This window comes from Halyomorpha halys, unplaced genomic scaffold (genome assembly GCF_000696795.3).
Source record: "Halyomorpha halys isolate HHAL.00 unplaced genomic scaffold, Hhal_1.1 Scaffold474.1, whole genome shotgun sequence".
In the NCBI taxonomy this organism is placed as follows: Eukaryota; Metazoa; Arthropoda; class Insecta; order Hemiptera; family Pentatomidae; genus Halyomorpha; species Halyomorpha halys.
Window position 1 is genome coordinate 89,162 of NW_027108830.1, and position 16,187 is coordinate 105,348.

The following is a 16,187-nucleotide window of genomic DNA, read 5'->3' on the forward strand; positions in this document are numbered from 1 at the left end:
ACCCCCAACCATCTTCTCCTCATTCATCATCCACGGTCAACTATCTCTCATAATTATGGAACCTTTAAGATTTTTTTTATTTTTCATGCTGCTATTTGAAGCTTTTTTTGTAAACTACTAGCCTCTAAACAAAAGCTTATTTAGTGGTATTTTAATTTTTATTTATTTAATACTGGCTGGCAATCTTGGCAAGTTTATTTTTGAACTCTCACTGCCGCTACAGCTTCACGTCTCATTAATCTATGTTATAGTAAAGGTCCACTGTTTTTATTTTTAAATTATTTTTTACTATTTCATTTAGTTGAATTTTACAATCAATGCATGAAAACACAATGTTAATTTATACTCATGCTTATAAAATATCTAATTGAGTATGTATAGCAGCTTCAAAACCATTTTCTTTATATTTGTATGCTATATTATTGTTATTAACAGCCATTTTTTGCTATACACTAATGAATATTTCTCAATTGTTCAAAATATTAATTCAAATTCCATTGTTATTATAGCATATGTATTATTTTATTTTTATGAAGTTGAATTTCCTTTTCTTTTTCTTATTTCAGACATTATGATTTTGATTTGGACAAAACTTTATATTTTTTTACTGCTGGGCGTTATGAATTTAATAATAAAGGGGCTGACATTTTTATTGAGAGTTTAGCTAGACTCAATCATTATCTGAAGGTAAAACCATGTATAAAAAAAAAAAATGGATGAGGAAAATCATCGTAGGATTGAGATTGCGTGAATTATCATTAACTTGGTTGCTTCTGAAGCATGTTCTTACTAACATGTACAAAATAATGTATGTTTACTAACACACATTAAATTTATTAGGTTATGAGATGATTTTTTTTCTTCTTCAAAATAGATGGATAGTGATTCTTTTATTGAATCCATATATTCTCTCTTTTTTTTTTTGTTAATCCATTTGTACTCTTGCTATTATTTTTAGTTATTTTGGTCACTACTTATTGCTAACCTGCTCCAATTTAATTTTATTATCTCCATTTGAAAAATCTTGTTTAGGATTTTAAAGTTATATATTATGTAATTGTTAATATTATTAGTAGCTACCGTTTTACTTTTTTCAATTTCTTTAGTTTTATTTTCACTTTTTCTTCTTTATTCTTGTTTTACATACATTAAAGAAATTATTAATATTATAAAATAAAAACTTGATGGTCTAAAGTTGTAATCCTTCTTGTAATAAAAACAGTTATAGTTACTTTTTTGTTTTAAAGAAGTATTTAAGGTAATTTGTTAGAGTTGAAGAAAAAAATGCTCAAAAATCTAGAATATTAAAATATATATTTCAAAATTGTACAAATTAATTGATGGCATTATATTGCTTTTTAAATTCATAAAGCTAACCAGAGCTAGCTGGGAAGTTGTAGATTCACAAATCTGCAGCCTATTCATTCTCTTTATCCTTAATGAGTATTCCTAAATCCAGTATGTTTTTATCTCATTTTATTTCCACTCATTTCAATGTTATTTCATCCACTTTATCAAATTTTTAAGATTTAAATTGTTTTCAATATTTTCCAAAACTTTCAAATGTCTTATGTTGTAAATCACAGTTTTAGTTAAATTGTTGATACTATACTTGACATAACTTCATATTGTGTCACATCTTTATTTTTTCTCTTCCTTTTTCCCATCTTATATAAAATTGAACTTTTCTTTCACACTTTTATTATTTTCATTTAGGAGCCATGTATTAAAGAAATTGTATGTTCCAAAATAGATTTGGAGAATATTATTTCCATGTGTAACTGTAATATCTTCGTCATAAAGAAGTTATACATTTGTGCATGCTTCGGCGTTTGTAGCCATTTTTGTAGGAAACATTCTGGAGGCTTCTAAGTAGAACCTGAAACTTTGTCTAACATTTATTCTGACAAAAAACCCTTTTTTTTTTTTTTTTTAAAAGTCCCAGGATATTTTCTTTTAAGTTGATTTCTAAAATTATATTTCAAAATTAAGTCTAGTGAATAGTTCGAAGATCTTGCAATTTTTAAGGCTTGATGGGTTTGCATGGGAGAGGAAGAGAAACACCTAAAAATTTGAATTATGTATGTATATAGTCTTAGTATATTGTAGATCATCATATCATGAATCATTAAGGAAATTTAGCCCATGTTCACACTTTAAGCTCTACTCTGATTATTGGATAGTAAATTGTTATTTTATTCATTACTGTTTTATTGATATTTATGCCTAATATTTCATTTTTTTTTATTTTTCTAAATATCAAAATTATACATCAAATTCATTTTTTTATTAATCTTAGTTGAGTTTTTGTATGTGAACCATAAAGATAAGTTCTTTGACTGATTGAAAGTATCTGTGTTTTTACTAATCAAAGCATTAGGCAGTGAATTTATTTGTCAGTGATTGAATCTTGTAGTGAATTTGACTACTAATTATTACTGCTTAATATGTTGCTGGCTTATTCTTAATATTGTATGGTGTTTGTAATGTGATATATAACATTTTCTAACAGGTTTCTAGCTAATAATGCTTGAAATTGCATAACATTACTAACATAGTAATTATAATTGTATATAAAAACAATTTTTTTTTTAAAAGTTATCATGTAACATCAATCATTACAGATTCTTTCAAAACAGAAAACTTCTGAGTTCAAAAAATTATTTGTAATTACAATAACCAGGTTAATTTATTAGTGCTGGGCTTCCATTGCTTTTATCTGAAATTATATTTAACATGATGGTAAAAGTTTTATTTTATGTTTAGGATTAACAAAATAGAAAAAAAAAACTGTTAAACATGAAACTTTTTAGAAGGATTTAATAAAAATAGAAGCTATAAAAATTTGATATATATTTGCCTTTATTTTTATTATAAAGTGAAATCTCTCTGCAATGGACATACAATACAGCCCAGAGAATAACAGATCTGTCCATTGCAGTTGGGTGTCTGCTGATACTACTATTTCTATATTATTTTTCAAAATATCCATAATTAGAATCTTAACTACTTATTTTTTTTTGGCTAACTTCTGCACAGAAACCATATTTTTAAAATTAATACTTTATTATTAATATTCGTTCATAGGAAAAAGAGACTGAGGTATTTCAGTTTTACATAAGATATGATGAGCATAGGAGAACAGATTTCTATAAAACCTCCAAGAGGTGAAAAAAACCGTTAACAATTTATAGAAAAGTAGATAATCTTATTCAAAAGTATGTTCCCATTTTACTCTTCTGAATACAGAATAGATTCCTTATCAAATTTGAAATAATAAATAGAATCTTCTTCTCTTCCTTTTTATGTACTTCGCAGTGTAGAGGAGCCTCTTTTTTGATCTAGTTGTTGAATGTGCTCTAGGAATGTTCTAGGCATGCCTCGTGGTTTCCTGCCACTTGGTATCCTGTCAGTTGGCCTCGATTCCATACACTTCTTTGGTACTCTATCTTCTCTCATTCTACAGATGTGTCTATACCATCGAAGTTCTTGTCCTCTTATTTCTTATCTTATTCTATCTCCAGTTTTTTTCCAATATTCTTCGTATAAATTTCATTTCCATACTCACTCCATAGCAGCCATAATCCTGCTTAAGTGCTTGACTTGGTTGATCCAGCTTTCGCTGCCTAATAAAAATGTAGGGGGATAAACTGTTTTGTAGATGTGGAATTTGACATTCTTGTCTGCTTCTCTCTCTCTTTCCCATGATCATGTTGCAAATCTGCTAATTTAAACTGTTTCCTTTCTTTGTTATATTGGACATTTGTTGGTTTTCCCAGATTTGTTGAAAATTGTTCCTAGGTAGGTGTAGTAGTCCACATTCTCCAGCTATTCTCCTTTGCATAACATACTTACGACCTCCACATTCCCTTAATCTCTGGCTAGTCATAACCTTGCTCTTGTGGCTGTTGGTACATTCCTTTACTAGTGAGATCTTATGTTCATTCCATAATGGCCTATTGCAATTTTTCTTAAGTCATTCTTCTGTACTATATTATCTGCATATAGAAACTCCTGGACTTGAACTGTCCTCACATTCTGCATACCGACTGCTGTCCAAGTAGTTCTTTTGTATATTTTGTGGATTTTATCCATGAAAATAATAAACAACAATGGATTCAAGCTATCTAAACTAAATGGAATAAAAAATAATTGTCTTTGTTGTGATGAGAGTGTTTTGACTTCAAGTTTTAATTAATCAAACCGTGGTCATCTTCCACATGTTCACAGTTGTACCTGTGGAAGACTACTACCTTTTTATTATTTAAAAAGAAATAACTTCAAGATATATCAATATTTGAATATACATATATTTCTATATCAAAACATAAAACCATTGAATTTGGTTTTATTAATTTTCTACATTTTGTAAGTATTTGTTCTGAGGGATATGTTTATTTCTCAGTGTTAAAAACTTGGCTGTCTGTATTCATTGGAACACTTTCTATTGCAAAGGAATGCAAATTTCTACGTTTTCAGGCCAAATGATTTAAAAATTGTCTGTAGGAAAGGGAGTTCATTGGAGAGAGGTGTTTGTTATGAGAGGTTTCACTGTAAATATGCAGGATGTGTATTAATGAAATTTGCTTCTGAGTCCCTGAAGATAGACTCATAGAGACATCAAATGGTTAAATTAAATTATATTTTGATGAAGGCTGTATGAGCTTTATTTTGTGTCCTTGTTGGTACAACACCTTATAGTATGTTCTAGATAAACTTAAATAATATTTGGACAATTTTTTAATTATCATTTTACTGTTGAGTTCGATTATGTTGAGGTTCTGGTATAAAGAATGTTAACTATGAAAAACAGAATGTGATACTAAGCTTCATTAAAAATATTTTTAATTAATCTGCTTATCTCAAAGAGTGTGAAATAGATGGTGTGTGTTATCACTATAACTTCTGTTTGTTTAATAGTGAACAGTGTAAGGTTTCGTGCATAGTTCAGATTAGCATATTTTGTTGTTTCCACATTCATCCTCATGGAATAGTCAACCTTACAATCACGTTGTATACAACCTTCTCCTTTTTTTTTTATCAATCTCCTTTATCTCTTGCTTTAGTAACAGTCCAGAAACATGTCGAATGCAAAGAAAAAAGTTACTTATTGTATGCTAAAATTTAAGTCAACAAAATTACGATGTCTAATGGTCTGAAATGAAGAATGTACATATACCATCTTAATGTCTTTAGAAAAATTTGATAAACTATGAAAAATGACCAGGTGATTAGGATATTGACTAAGAAACAGAGTAAATAAATGCATAAGGTTGGGTAGTTTTACTTTTTATTATATTTAAATTTATTGATATTAAAAATCTAAATTTCCAACCTTGGTAGATACACGGTGGGAAGTTTATTTTATTCAAGAAAAACCCTGAAATTTTTCTTCCCATGCTCAATATCTTGGAAACTCTACAACACAAAAAATGATACACATATCTTTTTTTAAAGCAGAAATTTAAAGAGTAAATTTTCTAAAATTTACTTCTAAAGTTTTTCCTTATGAGAAAAGTTAGATATCACAGAAACTATTTGTTTAATCTGTTAAATTCACTTTGAAATAGTTTATAATGATCTTCTTCCTAAGAATAGCAGCTTCCATGATATTTGCTGATAGTAAAGGCACGAAATAGTGATTTCTCAATTTTTGAAAAAAATTGTTGTTTTTGGAAAAAAAATGTATCTCTTGTATTATTAAATGAATAGAGCTCTACAAGGGTTCAAAGTTGAGTAAGTTTATTCTACTTAAAGGTATGTATAATATAATTTATGTAGTATCTATTTTCCATGATATTGAGTATATACATAACCTAAAATCCTTGTTCCACACAGCGGTGTGAGGTTCCTGCTTATACAGACAGCTCCAATCATCTCTATTTACCATTAGTTTTCTCTCTTCCCAATTGATATTGAGCTTGGAATGAAATTTAAAAAATTATAGAATTTTTCATGAATAAAATAAATGTTTGTTCATCTACTGAAGTCACAAAATAAGATTTTTAATGTTAATAAGTAACCCAACATCAAAATATTAAACCCATCAGATCTTTTGATTTATTTGCTTTGTTCCTTGGACTATATCATATTCACTTGGTCATATTTTTTTTCAGTGGCTTGAAGATGGAGGACATGCATTTTTAATTTCAGGCCAATGTGCATGGTCATTTTATATACCCATACCTTATTGTTAATATGGAATGTCACCTTTTTGTCATGGTTTCCAGATGATATAATAATTTCTCTGATTTTACTACTTGATAATTTTATTTTGTAAAACATAAAATTAAGAATCTGTGATTGATGTTAATATGACTGTTGTATATTACCATACAATGCAACTTATATTTATGATTATATTTTACAAGGAAAATTAATATTTATTTTTGTACCTTACAGATCTTAAAAAAAATAATTTAGGACTTTCTTGGCATTCTTCCAAAATATGAATGCATTGCCTGGAGCTCTCAAAATAAAAATTCAACTAATAATATTTAACTGGTAGATATTAATTTGGTATATTTATTTTAGGAATCTCATTCTGAGGTCACAGTTGTTGCATTTTTAATATTTCCAGCTAAAACCAATAACTTCAATGTTGAAACATTAAGAGGTCATGCAGTTACAAAGAGTTTAAGAGATACATTAAATGATATCCAATCGAAAATTGGAAAGAGGCTATATGAAATTTGTTTGAGGTAAGAATTCTTCATGTTTAATTATGAGGGCTAGTGGTACTTACATAGTAAATCTATTAGTGAAGAATTAATAAAATAATTAACATTAATAGTATAGCTTGTTTATTTGGATTATTCTTTAAAAAATATATATGTTTTTTTAATTATATGATTTTTAATGGTTTGAATTAATCCACTGTTTAATCTTTGTTTCTGAATAAGTTCACATGCATGTTTAAATCAATACCATTATTTTTCGTTAGCCATAGAAGTTTCAAAAAGTAAATCATGGGCTGGAATAACATTGTTTTTTAAAATTTTCATATTGTACAAGGCATGCCAAATTATATCTGACTCATATTATGTTTTATTAATAATAGCCTTTGTATTGTATTTGATGATATCCTAATATTATCAGTAATATATCATTAAATCATATACTGTATAACTGTATGTTTAAGTAATAGTTGAATATAAATAATGAAATAATAAAAATAGTTTAAAAAAAGTTTATGTATAATGTAATTATAGCATATTCAATTATTCTTGCTCTGGTATTCAATAAAGTCATTTACTATATTTATAAGCTCTCTGCAAATAACAGTTATAGTAATATAATATTTACTAATATTATATAATTTTTAGTAATATAATATTTGTGGTTGATATATAATTCTCTGTAGTTATTTTTATTTGAAAAAGGAGCCTTAGATAAATACTTTTTCTTCTTCAGAAAAACTTTTACTCACTCATTGTTTGCATTTTGGATTTTTTGATCCTAAATACTTAAATTATATTTTAATTTCAGCAACTATCTTTAAATCACTTTTATTTAGCTATCACTTTAACTAAATTTAGAACACACCTTATCAGGAAAATAATTGTACTTACAAAAAATTTTTTTTTGTGAGATATTACATACTGAATCCTGTTAGATCTTTTAAAGCCCACAGAAAAGCTTTACATATCGCTGTTTCAGAAGTACAATGATAAAACTATAAAACTATTTTGTGAAATTGACTTTATTGTGTTTTCCTGTTATAAGGCTGATGTCCAAACTTGTTCAGTATTTTACCTGTGCCTTTATATAGGGCCTAAGAAATTTCAAACTTAAAATTGCTGTTTGTTGTTTGGTAATAGCCTTAGCCAAACCTGTCGGAAGTTCTAGATATCTGCCAAGAGCAAGCATTTTTTTTTTTTTTTTTCCTATAAACAAAGGGTAGATTATAATGATTAACTATTATTTCTTTTTAGTCAAATATTTTCCTTTTAAAATTGTTTTAGAAGACATAAAACCTGTTCTTTTCAATTTTAAATAATTAAATGCATTTAGTCATTCTTATTTAATTCTCTATCCTAGACTGATGTCTTAGACTTGAGTTTATTTAATTAAAATCATGCCATAAATGACAAAATACTTCATAATATGTCCAAAGTAAAAGAAATCTAGTTTTGAGAAACATAAGTTCAGTTCCAGGATAAGGTTTTTTATTTTCACCTGCCACAGACAGTGTTAAAGTGATAATGAGAACCCCTCTTGAAGGCTCACTCCCTCCTATTATATTCACCTTGATTCTTTATTGGTATAGCTGAAACATGTCACAAATGAGCTTAGTATAATATAACTATAACACTTCTTATTATTAATCTATGATATGAGTATTAGTTACTGGTACTTTCTACAATCTAATATTGTTATGCATGTTTTTTTTTTGTTTAAAATATCTGAAGATATTGTTTTATTTCCTAAGTGGGCGAATGCCAGAAGAAAAAGAATTGTTGACTAAAGAAGATAAAATGAAAATGAAGCGTTGTTTATTTGCCTTGCAAAGATATGGGCTTCCTCCGGTTACAACGCACAATGTTGTAGATGACTGGAATGATCCTGTTTTGAGTGCTGTAAGAAGATGTCAACTTTTTAATACAGTTCATGACAGAGTAAAGGTTTGTAATTTAAATATACTTGGATGTAGTAATTTCATTATATTATTTTTATATTTTTATTTATTACTCCTCCCCTACTCTCTTCTATAAATAAAAACCGGTATTATTCCTAAGATTAATATTTTTTTTTTTAAGGATATAACATCCTTCATATTCTTGACCTTATTTTTCATTCCTTTGCTCACTTCACACCTTGAATACCAAATCACGGAATATTTATGATAACTCTTTATTATTCATTATCAATTTTTATTCATAAATCATTCTGTTTTTGTTCCTTCATACATGTCTTATTCTTTCACTTGCTTAGTTCTTGATTATAAATAAATATTTATTGAAGATATTAATTTATTGCTTATGATTTGAAGCAGTTTAATCAACTAAAATATACACACTTTACTATTTGCTTTTGAGTTGGGCTGAGGTGCACACAACTGATTTTTAGTAGGGCATGATGCCCCTTCATTTCTTCAACTTCTGTCCTTTGCCACCAACTTAACGCACACAATTTTCTATTTTAATATTGAATAGTGTACTTGGAAATGGAAGATAATTTTCTCAGTAACCTTATATATTTAACATATTATGTGGTTTACGTAGTTTAGGGAAAAATATTCTGAACAACACTGGAGGATTCTCCTATTTACTGTCCGATTTTAGTTGAACTGACGATAGTCCTGCCTGTCTGCAGGGACCCTTATTCTTATAAGTAACCTATCCCTGGGTAAAGATTATTGGTATTTCATTTTATTTTATTTTTTTCTCTCCTTTCCACTTCCTTCCTCTTCAAATGTATACATTTACATGTATGCATGGTAGACTTAGTTAAGTTTTTTGTCATTCTGAATTAATAAAGCACTTTTTAGGTTGTCTTTCATCCCGAATTCCTTAATTCTACAAATCCTTTGTTTTCATTGGAGTACGAAGAATTTGTACGAGGATGCCATCTTGGTGTTTTTCCAAGTTATTATGAACCTTGGGGATACACACCAGCTGAATGCACAGTTATGGGAATTCCTTCAATTACTACCAATTTGTCAGGTATGTTTATTTCATGTACATAAAACATCTTGAACTTCATGAAACCTGCTTAAGCATTGTGGTAATCTTTGACTTAGATGAGATATTTTGAGAAGTTTTTTCCTCTCATAGATCTCTTACCTCATTGCTGATATTGAGTTCTGACATGAAATGCCTGATCATGAACTTAGACAACTTTTGGCTCCACATCAATACTGGTGACAGACATTACTGTCAGTATCAGGAGTATTTATTGACTTCCTTGATCCACTGTCAAATATTGCCTCATCTCAGGTATGGTGTGTTCTTCATTTTGGACTATCTGAAGAAAGCATTCCCAAATCATTAATTAATAATTGACTGGGTTACAGATGACTTGGAAAAATGTCTACACCTTCTCAAATAATTTAGTCTTTTTACATTTTAAAGAAATAAATAGCATAAATAAATTGGATAACAAATTTAGATAACCATTCCCTGCTGAATTTTTTATACCTTACTCTCAGTTCTGAAATTGGTAGGGGGGGGGGGTCTTGCGAGTCCTTTTTGTCAACCCCTTACAGTTACCAAGAGATTACTGTCCCTGCCTTCCACACCCCATCTCCCCTATCTAACGAGAGGTAATCTCTAATCTATTTATCTCTTGGAATTGAATAAATATATTCTTTTTTAAAATAAAAAATTTGTACCGACCTGAATGGGATGACAAAATAAATTTGGTATGAAAAAAATATCTATATGATGGATTTCTCAGGTAATAACAAATGGATTTATGTTGTCTCCTCTAAGAATGGCTTGGTGCACATCTGCACAACCTTCTGTTTCCATTCTTAACTTTAGATAAAACATGGATACACCATTACTTTCCTAAGATGGAACAGTCAAAATAGTTGATTATTAAATATGAACTGACTCAAAAGAAGTTGAAGGCAGTGAAGTCAGCCAGCCAAGTGATGGCCACAATTTCTCGGGATACAGTGGAATTTTTCTCATCGACTATTTGAAAAAAGAGGCAATTACTGCACCGTAGTATTTATGGCGGAGTGAAAAAATAAACTTCCTCATTTGAATAAAAAAAAAAAAATCTAATGAGAAGGTCATTGCCATAACAAATACCTAACTTCCAAAATCATATTTTTCTGATGGATTAGGGAAATTGGAGGGATTCTGATTTAGTGTAGTAAGCTAAAAAGATATGTTGAAAAATAGAAATTAATTTTATTAAAACATTTTATTTTTTGATATTTTATAAGGACTTATTGACCGCCTTGTAATAAGGATTTATAATTTTGATACTGTATACCAATTTTAATCCATCTAGCCTTTGTTTTATGTGATATCCATTAAAACAATAGTTAAAGCAAATGCCACAATTTAGAAAAAAAAATGTTAGAAATTCAAAAATTATTGGTTGTTCTGAGCATTAAGTAATAAATTTATAACTAAACATAATATGTTTTTCTTTTAACTAATTGTTTTTTATTTTGTAAATTTGTATGTTTATTTCAAGGTTTTGGCTGCTTTATGGAACAACATGTCTCAGACCCTCAGTCATATGGTATTTATATAGTAGATAGACGGTTTATGGCTGTGGAGGATTCAATAAAACAGCTTGCTAGATATATGTATGATTTTACCAAATTTACCAGACGTCAGAGGATAATTCAAAGGAATCGTACGGAAAGGCTTAGTGACTTGCTTGATTGGAGAAGTCTGGGAGTTGTGAGTCTTTTAATATTCGAATAATAATATAATATTTGGACATTCAAACTTTAAACATTGAATACTCTTAATGTATCTTCAGCTATATCTAATATTAGACTTATCATTATAGTTTAGAACTTTTTTAACTTACTTAAAGACTAATCAAACAATCTTGATACTGAATGGTTTTACTATCTAATAGCTTTTAATTCTTAAAAAAAAAAAATGGCTTCATTACAAGATTATATACTTTTTTTTTGTAGTATTACCGACAAGCCAGGCAAAAAGCATTACAAAAACTTTATGATGATATCCCATCTCTTGAAGAAGAAGATAAAATGAGAGGCTTTAAATACCCTAGACCATATTCTGAACCACCGTCTCCTTCTGCAAATACACCTTATCATTCTGACTCTGAAGATGAAGTTGATGAGGAAAAAGAGGTACAAAATTTCTTAAGTAAATTTTATACTTTTGTTTAGTAAATTTAAAATACATAATAAGTAAGGCTAAATAATTTTTATGTAAACTATTATATACCTTTATATTTTACAGCTCGCAGAACTTGGGGTGAATGGACAATGAAAGAAAATCGGAAATTCGTATTTTGACTGCCAGAATAAAAAAAAATCTCAATAAGTGCCATGATAATATTAAAAATCAAAACATATATATATATATTTTTTTATTGTTTTGTAGATTGAATATTTTTATGATCGGTTAAGTCAGCAGTTATTTAAAATTATATTTGTTTTACAAACAATTATATCATATTGAGAATCCCTATTTGCTCCTATGAACTGAACTTGTTAAGTTTATTACTATGTTTTATCTGTAGTTATATATTGTTTTAAAATAGTTACAGTTTCAACTGCTCTTTTTAAATTATTTTAACAGGAAAGTAACTTTTATTATTGATTTTATCTTTCACATTTACTCTGATTGGTTTGTGGGTTTAAGAACCAATCATTTGAAATTCTATAGAACTATCATAGGAGGCAAAAATGTGTAAAAATGGAATGTTGATGTAAAAATACCTATTTTATTTTGTTTGTCTACTTGTTTGAATGATCTATGTGATATGATTTTATGGAAAGTTGTCAAATGATTGTCATTTCATACAAATACCAAATCTTTTAGACAGTTTTATGTGTATGTTGATGTATTTATATTTTATCCTGAGTTTTTATTTTTGAGCAGTTGGTGAATACATGTAGAAAAAAAAATAGATATGTAATGTAAATATTACATAAAATATATTTGTTGTTAATTATTTTTGGAATAAAAATCTTGTTTATGAAAATTAATATTTAGTCAGTTAAGCAATCTTCTTTAACTTTCTCTGGTATTATTGGTTAGTTCCTATTTCTACAAACAATAGTCTCGATATCCATTTGCAGGACACCATATAATTATTTCTTTTATTTTGGCTAAGGTATTCTGATTTTTTCTTACATCTATTATATGGACAGAATGAAGGAAGCTTGGGGTAATGTTTTATAATTCTGGAATATAAATTAACACTTTTATAAAACATATATGATTTATTTAAGTATTTTTCTAAAAATAACACTTCCACACATTTATAATTTGAAAGAAAAAAATATGGTAACATTTACAACATTCCTCGAGCTAAAAATAATAGTTATTAGTACTATATTTAAAGATATGAAATGGAATGGTTTTGTTGTATTACAGCTCAATGTGCTTTTTGAAAATAGATTTTTTAATAGGAAACAATATTTTATATTCTACAACATATACAATATTCCTAAGTTTTGATTTAATTTTATTTACATCTTAAATAACTTATTAGTGAATCACAATAGAAAGTGCCTTTGAACAAGATTATTCACAGTGCAAATGAAATATTGCACAGTGGTCAATGACCGTTTCTTATACTAATATATAAATGGTAATTTCATTAATGTTTATTTACAGTTACTAATCTGTAACTAATTGTTAGTTTGCTTAATATAAAGAGATGGAAAACTCAGATCATAATAAGCCCCTTAGAAATAGAAGTGTTAAATGTTATCTTGGTTTCATTATAAACTTATCGAAAATTCATTCAGAGTTAAATAATGATAAATTTAGATCTACTACTAAAGTTTGAGAAGATAGCCTGAAATTTCTTTACATCATAGTCTATTTTAAAACCCTGTGGAATTGAGCACCATTTATAAGGCATAGGCCAGGTTGCTATCACAGAGAAGAAGAAGGAATTTCTGATTGAGTGGAATTATACAATTGGCCGTTTGCTTCTACCGCAAGTCTCAACTAGTTAAATATATTTACCATTTTTTCAATGAGCATTACTCTTAATCAGAGAGGAATGAATACTTTCTTTATAAGTAACAGTAAATCTGGAATGGTCAAGTTATTTAAATTAAATAATTCCACACAAAAATTATGAAATGGTAATTTCTGTATACAATTGAATGAACAAATATTTGAAAGAAGAAGTTTAAAATTTATTTTATTTGTACAATTCAACCTCTATATACTGAACTTCTTAGTGTCGAAAATTTAAATTTTTTATTATATAATTTCTTTAAGAATCAGCCTGCACTGAAAGGTAAAAAAATTGGCTTAAGGTTTTAATAGTATTACAGTGTTTTAACACCTAAGAAGATGAAAATGAGGTAACTAGCTGAATACTAATAGTAAAGACCACAGTGCCTGATTAAATATTTATTTTAATTGCACCATCTTTAAATCAGTATATTATGATTTTTGAAGGGATATTATTTTGTGTTCCTATCTATTTATTAATTCCAGCTGAAAATAGTCATTCTATAATTTAATTACTCTTTTTTTATTCTGTGTAGTGGATAACTTTTCTTTTCTTTTTTTTCGAAAATACAAATGATTTCAAATCATTAAATTTATTTTTAATGCCCTCTTTTGACATTGGTATTAGCTTCTTAAATACTATTAATAAATTTAATCTGTTATAAATATATAAAAATATACATAAAACAAATAACACAACAAATCTTTAACAATATCAAACATTTATATTACTGAACATTGGTTCCCTTCCTTTTTCATAAAATTTATTTATTTACATAATCACAATATTCACATGATTTCTGTACAATAAATATAATAATTAATACCCATGAATCCCTTTATAACTTAAACTACACTTGCAATATAATTACTGTCTATTAAATCTATTAACTTCATGAAATGAAGTATTTTATTGAAAATAAAAATGCACCAATAAAGCAATACATTCAAATTATTATGCTGCTTAATGTTATGCTAAATTTATTATTAAGATTTTAAACATGTACAATAATCTCTTTAGAACTATGAAAAAGTTAAGAAGTAACAACCATTTGACTTTCATGATGAATTATGAGATTGGGGTCTAAAACAAGAACTAAAAATATATAGGATCAACAGTTAATAAGTCTAAAAAATAAACTTTAATGCTATATAATGCCATAGAACTAAAAATAGTTTTACAATAATAAAAGAACACAACAGGTTTGAGATTTATTTTTCTTTTCTTTACTTGGGTATTATTAAACTCCCAAGTACTTTAAAATAGCAACTAATACATTGGTTTGCATAACAAGCAATACTTGTTAATTTTGGTCAATGTTAGATATCCAGAACTCAATAAAAAATGTTGATGTCATTTCTTTAGAAAAAAGTGGACAAAATTCAGTAAACATTGTGTTATAACACAATTTGTTTATTAGTTATATTATTATGCAAATATCATTTTTAAAATGTTTCTTACAGTGATTTGTACTTTAGAAATCTTGTGATATAAGTAGGCTAATGTCGCTTCATGTGCAGAGACAGATGATCTGATCTTGAGAAGGATCGTTGGCAAAGATGACACTTGAATGGTTTTTGCCCAGTGTGTTTTCTGAAGTGTCGAGTAAGTTCATCTGAGCGAGCAAATTTCCAAGTGCAACCTTCCCAAGTACACTCATAAGGCTTTTCTCCTATAACAAATGATTAAATACAACCTTGGTAATAAAAATGAATACACAGAATTGTGTTATCAAAAGGGTATAATAAATTAACATTTTTAATAAATCCTGTAGTCTATTCCATAAACTGCTTAAATTTAGTAACAATGCTTTTTGTTATATTAATTTTTTATCCACTAATTGTAAGAATTGTCAATTCTCCAGACATATTTTTATTTTCTTCTTAAGTTAGACTTTAATGCAGATTAAAACACTAATAAAAAAAAGTATTTATGTTACCAACTAATTCCACTATAGTCCTGTTGTTTAAAAGTTTTTTGAAACAATAATGGATATAGATTTATTGAATTTTAAATGCTTGTATTTTAAGTAACTTAAATTTGTCAAGGCTCTCTTTGAATTTCTATTAGGATATCACTTAAGTCTAGATTAATAAACATTTGGAATTTTGATTTCAGCATTCTTCTTTCTATTTTCCTAGCCATAAAACCAACAAGTTCTAGATTAGGAGACAAGTTTTTTGCCAATTTAACTTTATCCTATATAATGTCTAGAGACTGATACTTTCCAGTGATGCTGCAACATCCAAAGGCAATTGCCCTTTCCATTATCCCAGCCCAGAAGTACCAAAACTTTTTTTGTTGAGGTACATTTTTTTGGCTAAAAAAAAATTCATGGCACCCTTGTAGGGCTAATAAAATTGTGGCACAGTTATCCTTAGAGCTGTTGAATATGTATATTTGCTGTTTTATTTTTTAAATATTTTGACAAAATATCATTCGCTTGTGGGACCCCTGGATGCAATTGGAGTACTTGAGCAGTTTGGGAACCACTGCCCTAGTCTATTCTAGCTCCTCTGCCATAACCTATATTTCATTCCTAC

At 27.9% G+C, this 16,187-nt stretch overlaps 2 protein-coding genes across 2 annotated transcripts in view; one reads left to right on the forward strand and one right to left on the reverse strand.

Moving 5' to 3' along the window:
• The window catches only part of GlyS (glycogen [starch] synthase), a 29,992-nt gene extending 17,337 nt beyond the window's left edge, over positions 1-12,655 (forward strand). Inside the window, exons 8-14 of the mRNA XM_014424591.3 lie at positions 567-687; positions 6,535-6,701; positions 8,432-8,624; positions 9,491-9,665; positions 11,155-11,366; positions 11,612-11,791; positions 11,904-12,655. Of these exons, the coding sequence (XP_014280077.1) occupies positions 567-687; positions 6,535-6,701; positions 8,432-8,624; positions 9,491-9,665; positions 11,155-11,366; positions 11,612-11,791; positions 11,904-11,933 (1,078 nt within the window). The 3' untranslated portion in view covers positions 11,934-12,655. The remainder of the gene's footprint in view (positions 1-566; positions 688-6,534; positions 6,702-8,431; positions 8,625-9,490; positions 9,666-11,154; positions 11,367-11,611; positions 11,792-11,903) is intronic.
• Positions 12,656-12,906: 251 nt separating this feature from the next.
• Positions 12,907-16,187, reverse strand: part of LOC106683244 (Krueppel-like factor 2) — a 275,237-nt gene continuing 271,956 nt past the window's right edge. The window contains exon 8 of the mRNA XM_067047155.1: positions 12,907-15,316. Within this exon, the coding sequence (XP_066903256.1) occupies positions 15,144-15,316 (173 nt within the window). The 3' untranslated portion in view covers positions 12,907-15,143. The remainder of the gene's footprint in view (positions 15,317-16,187) is intronic.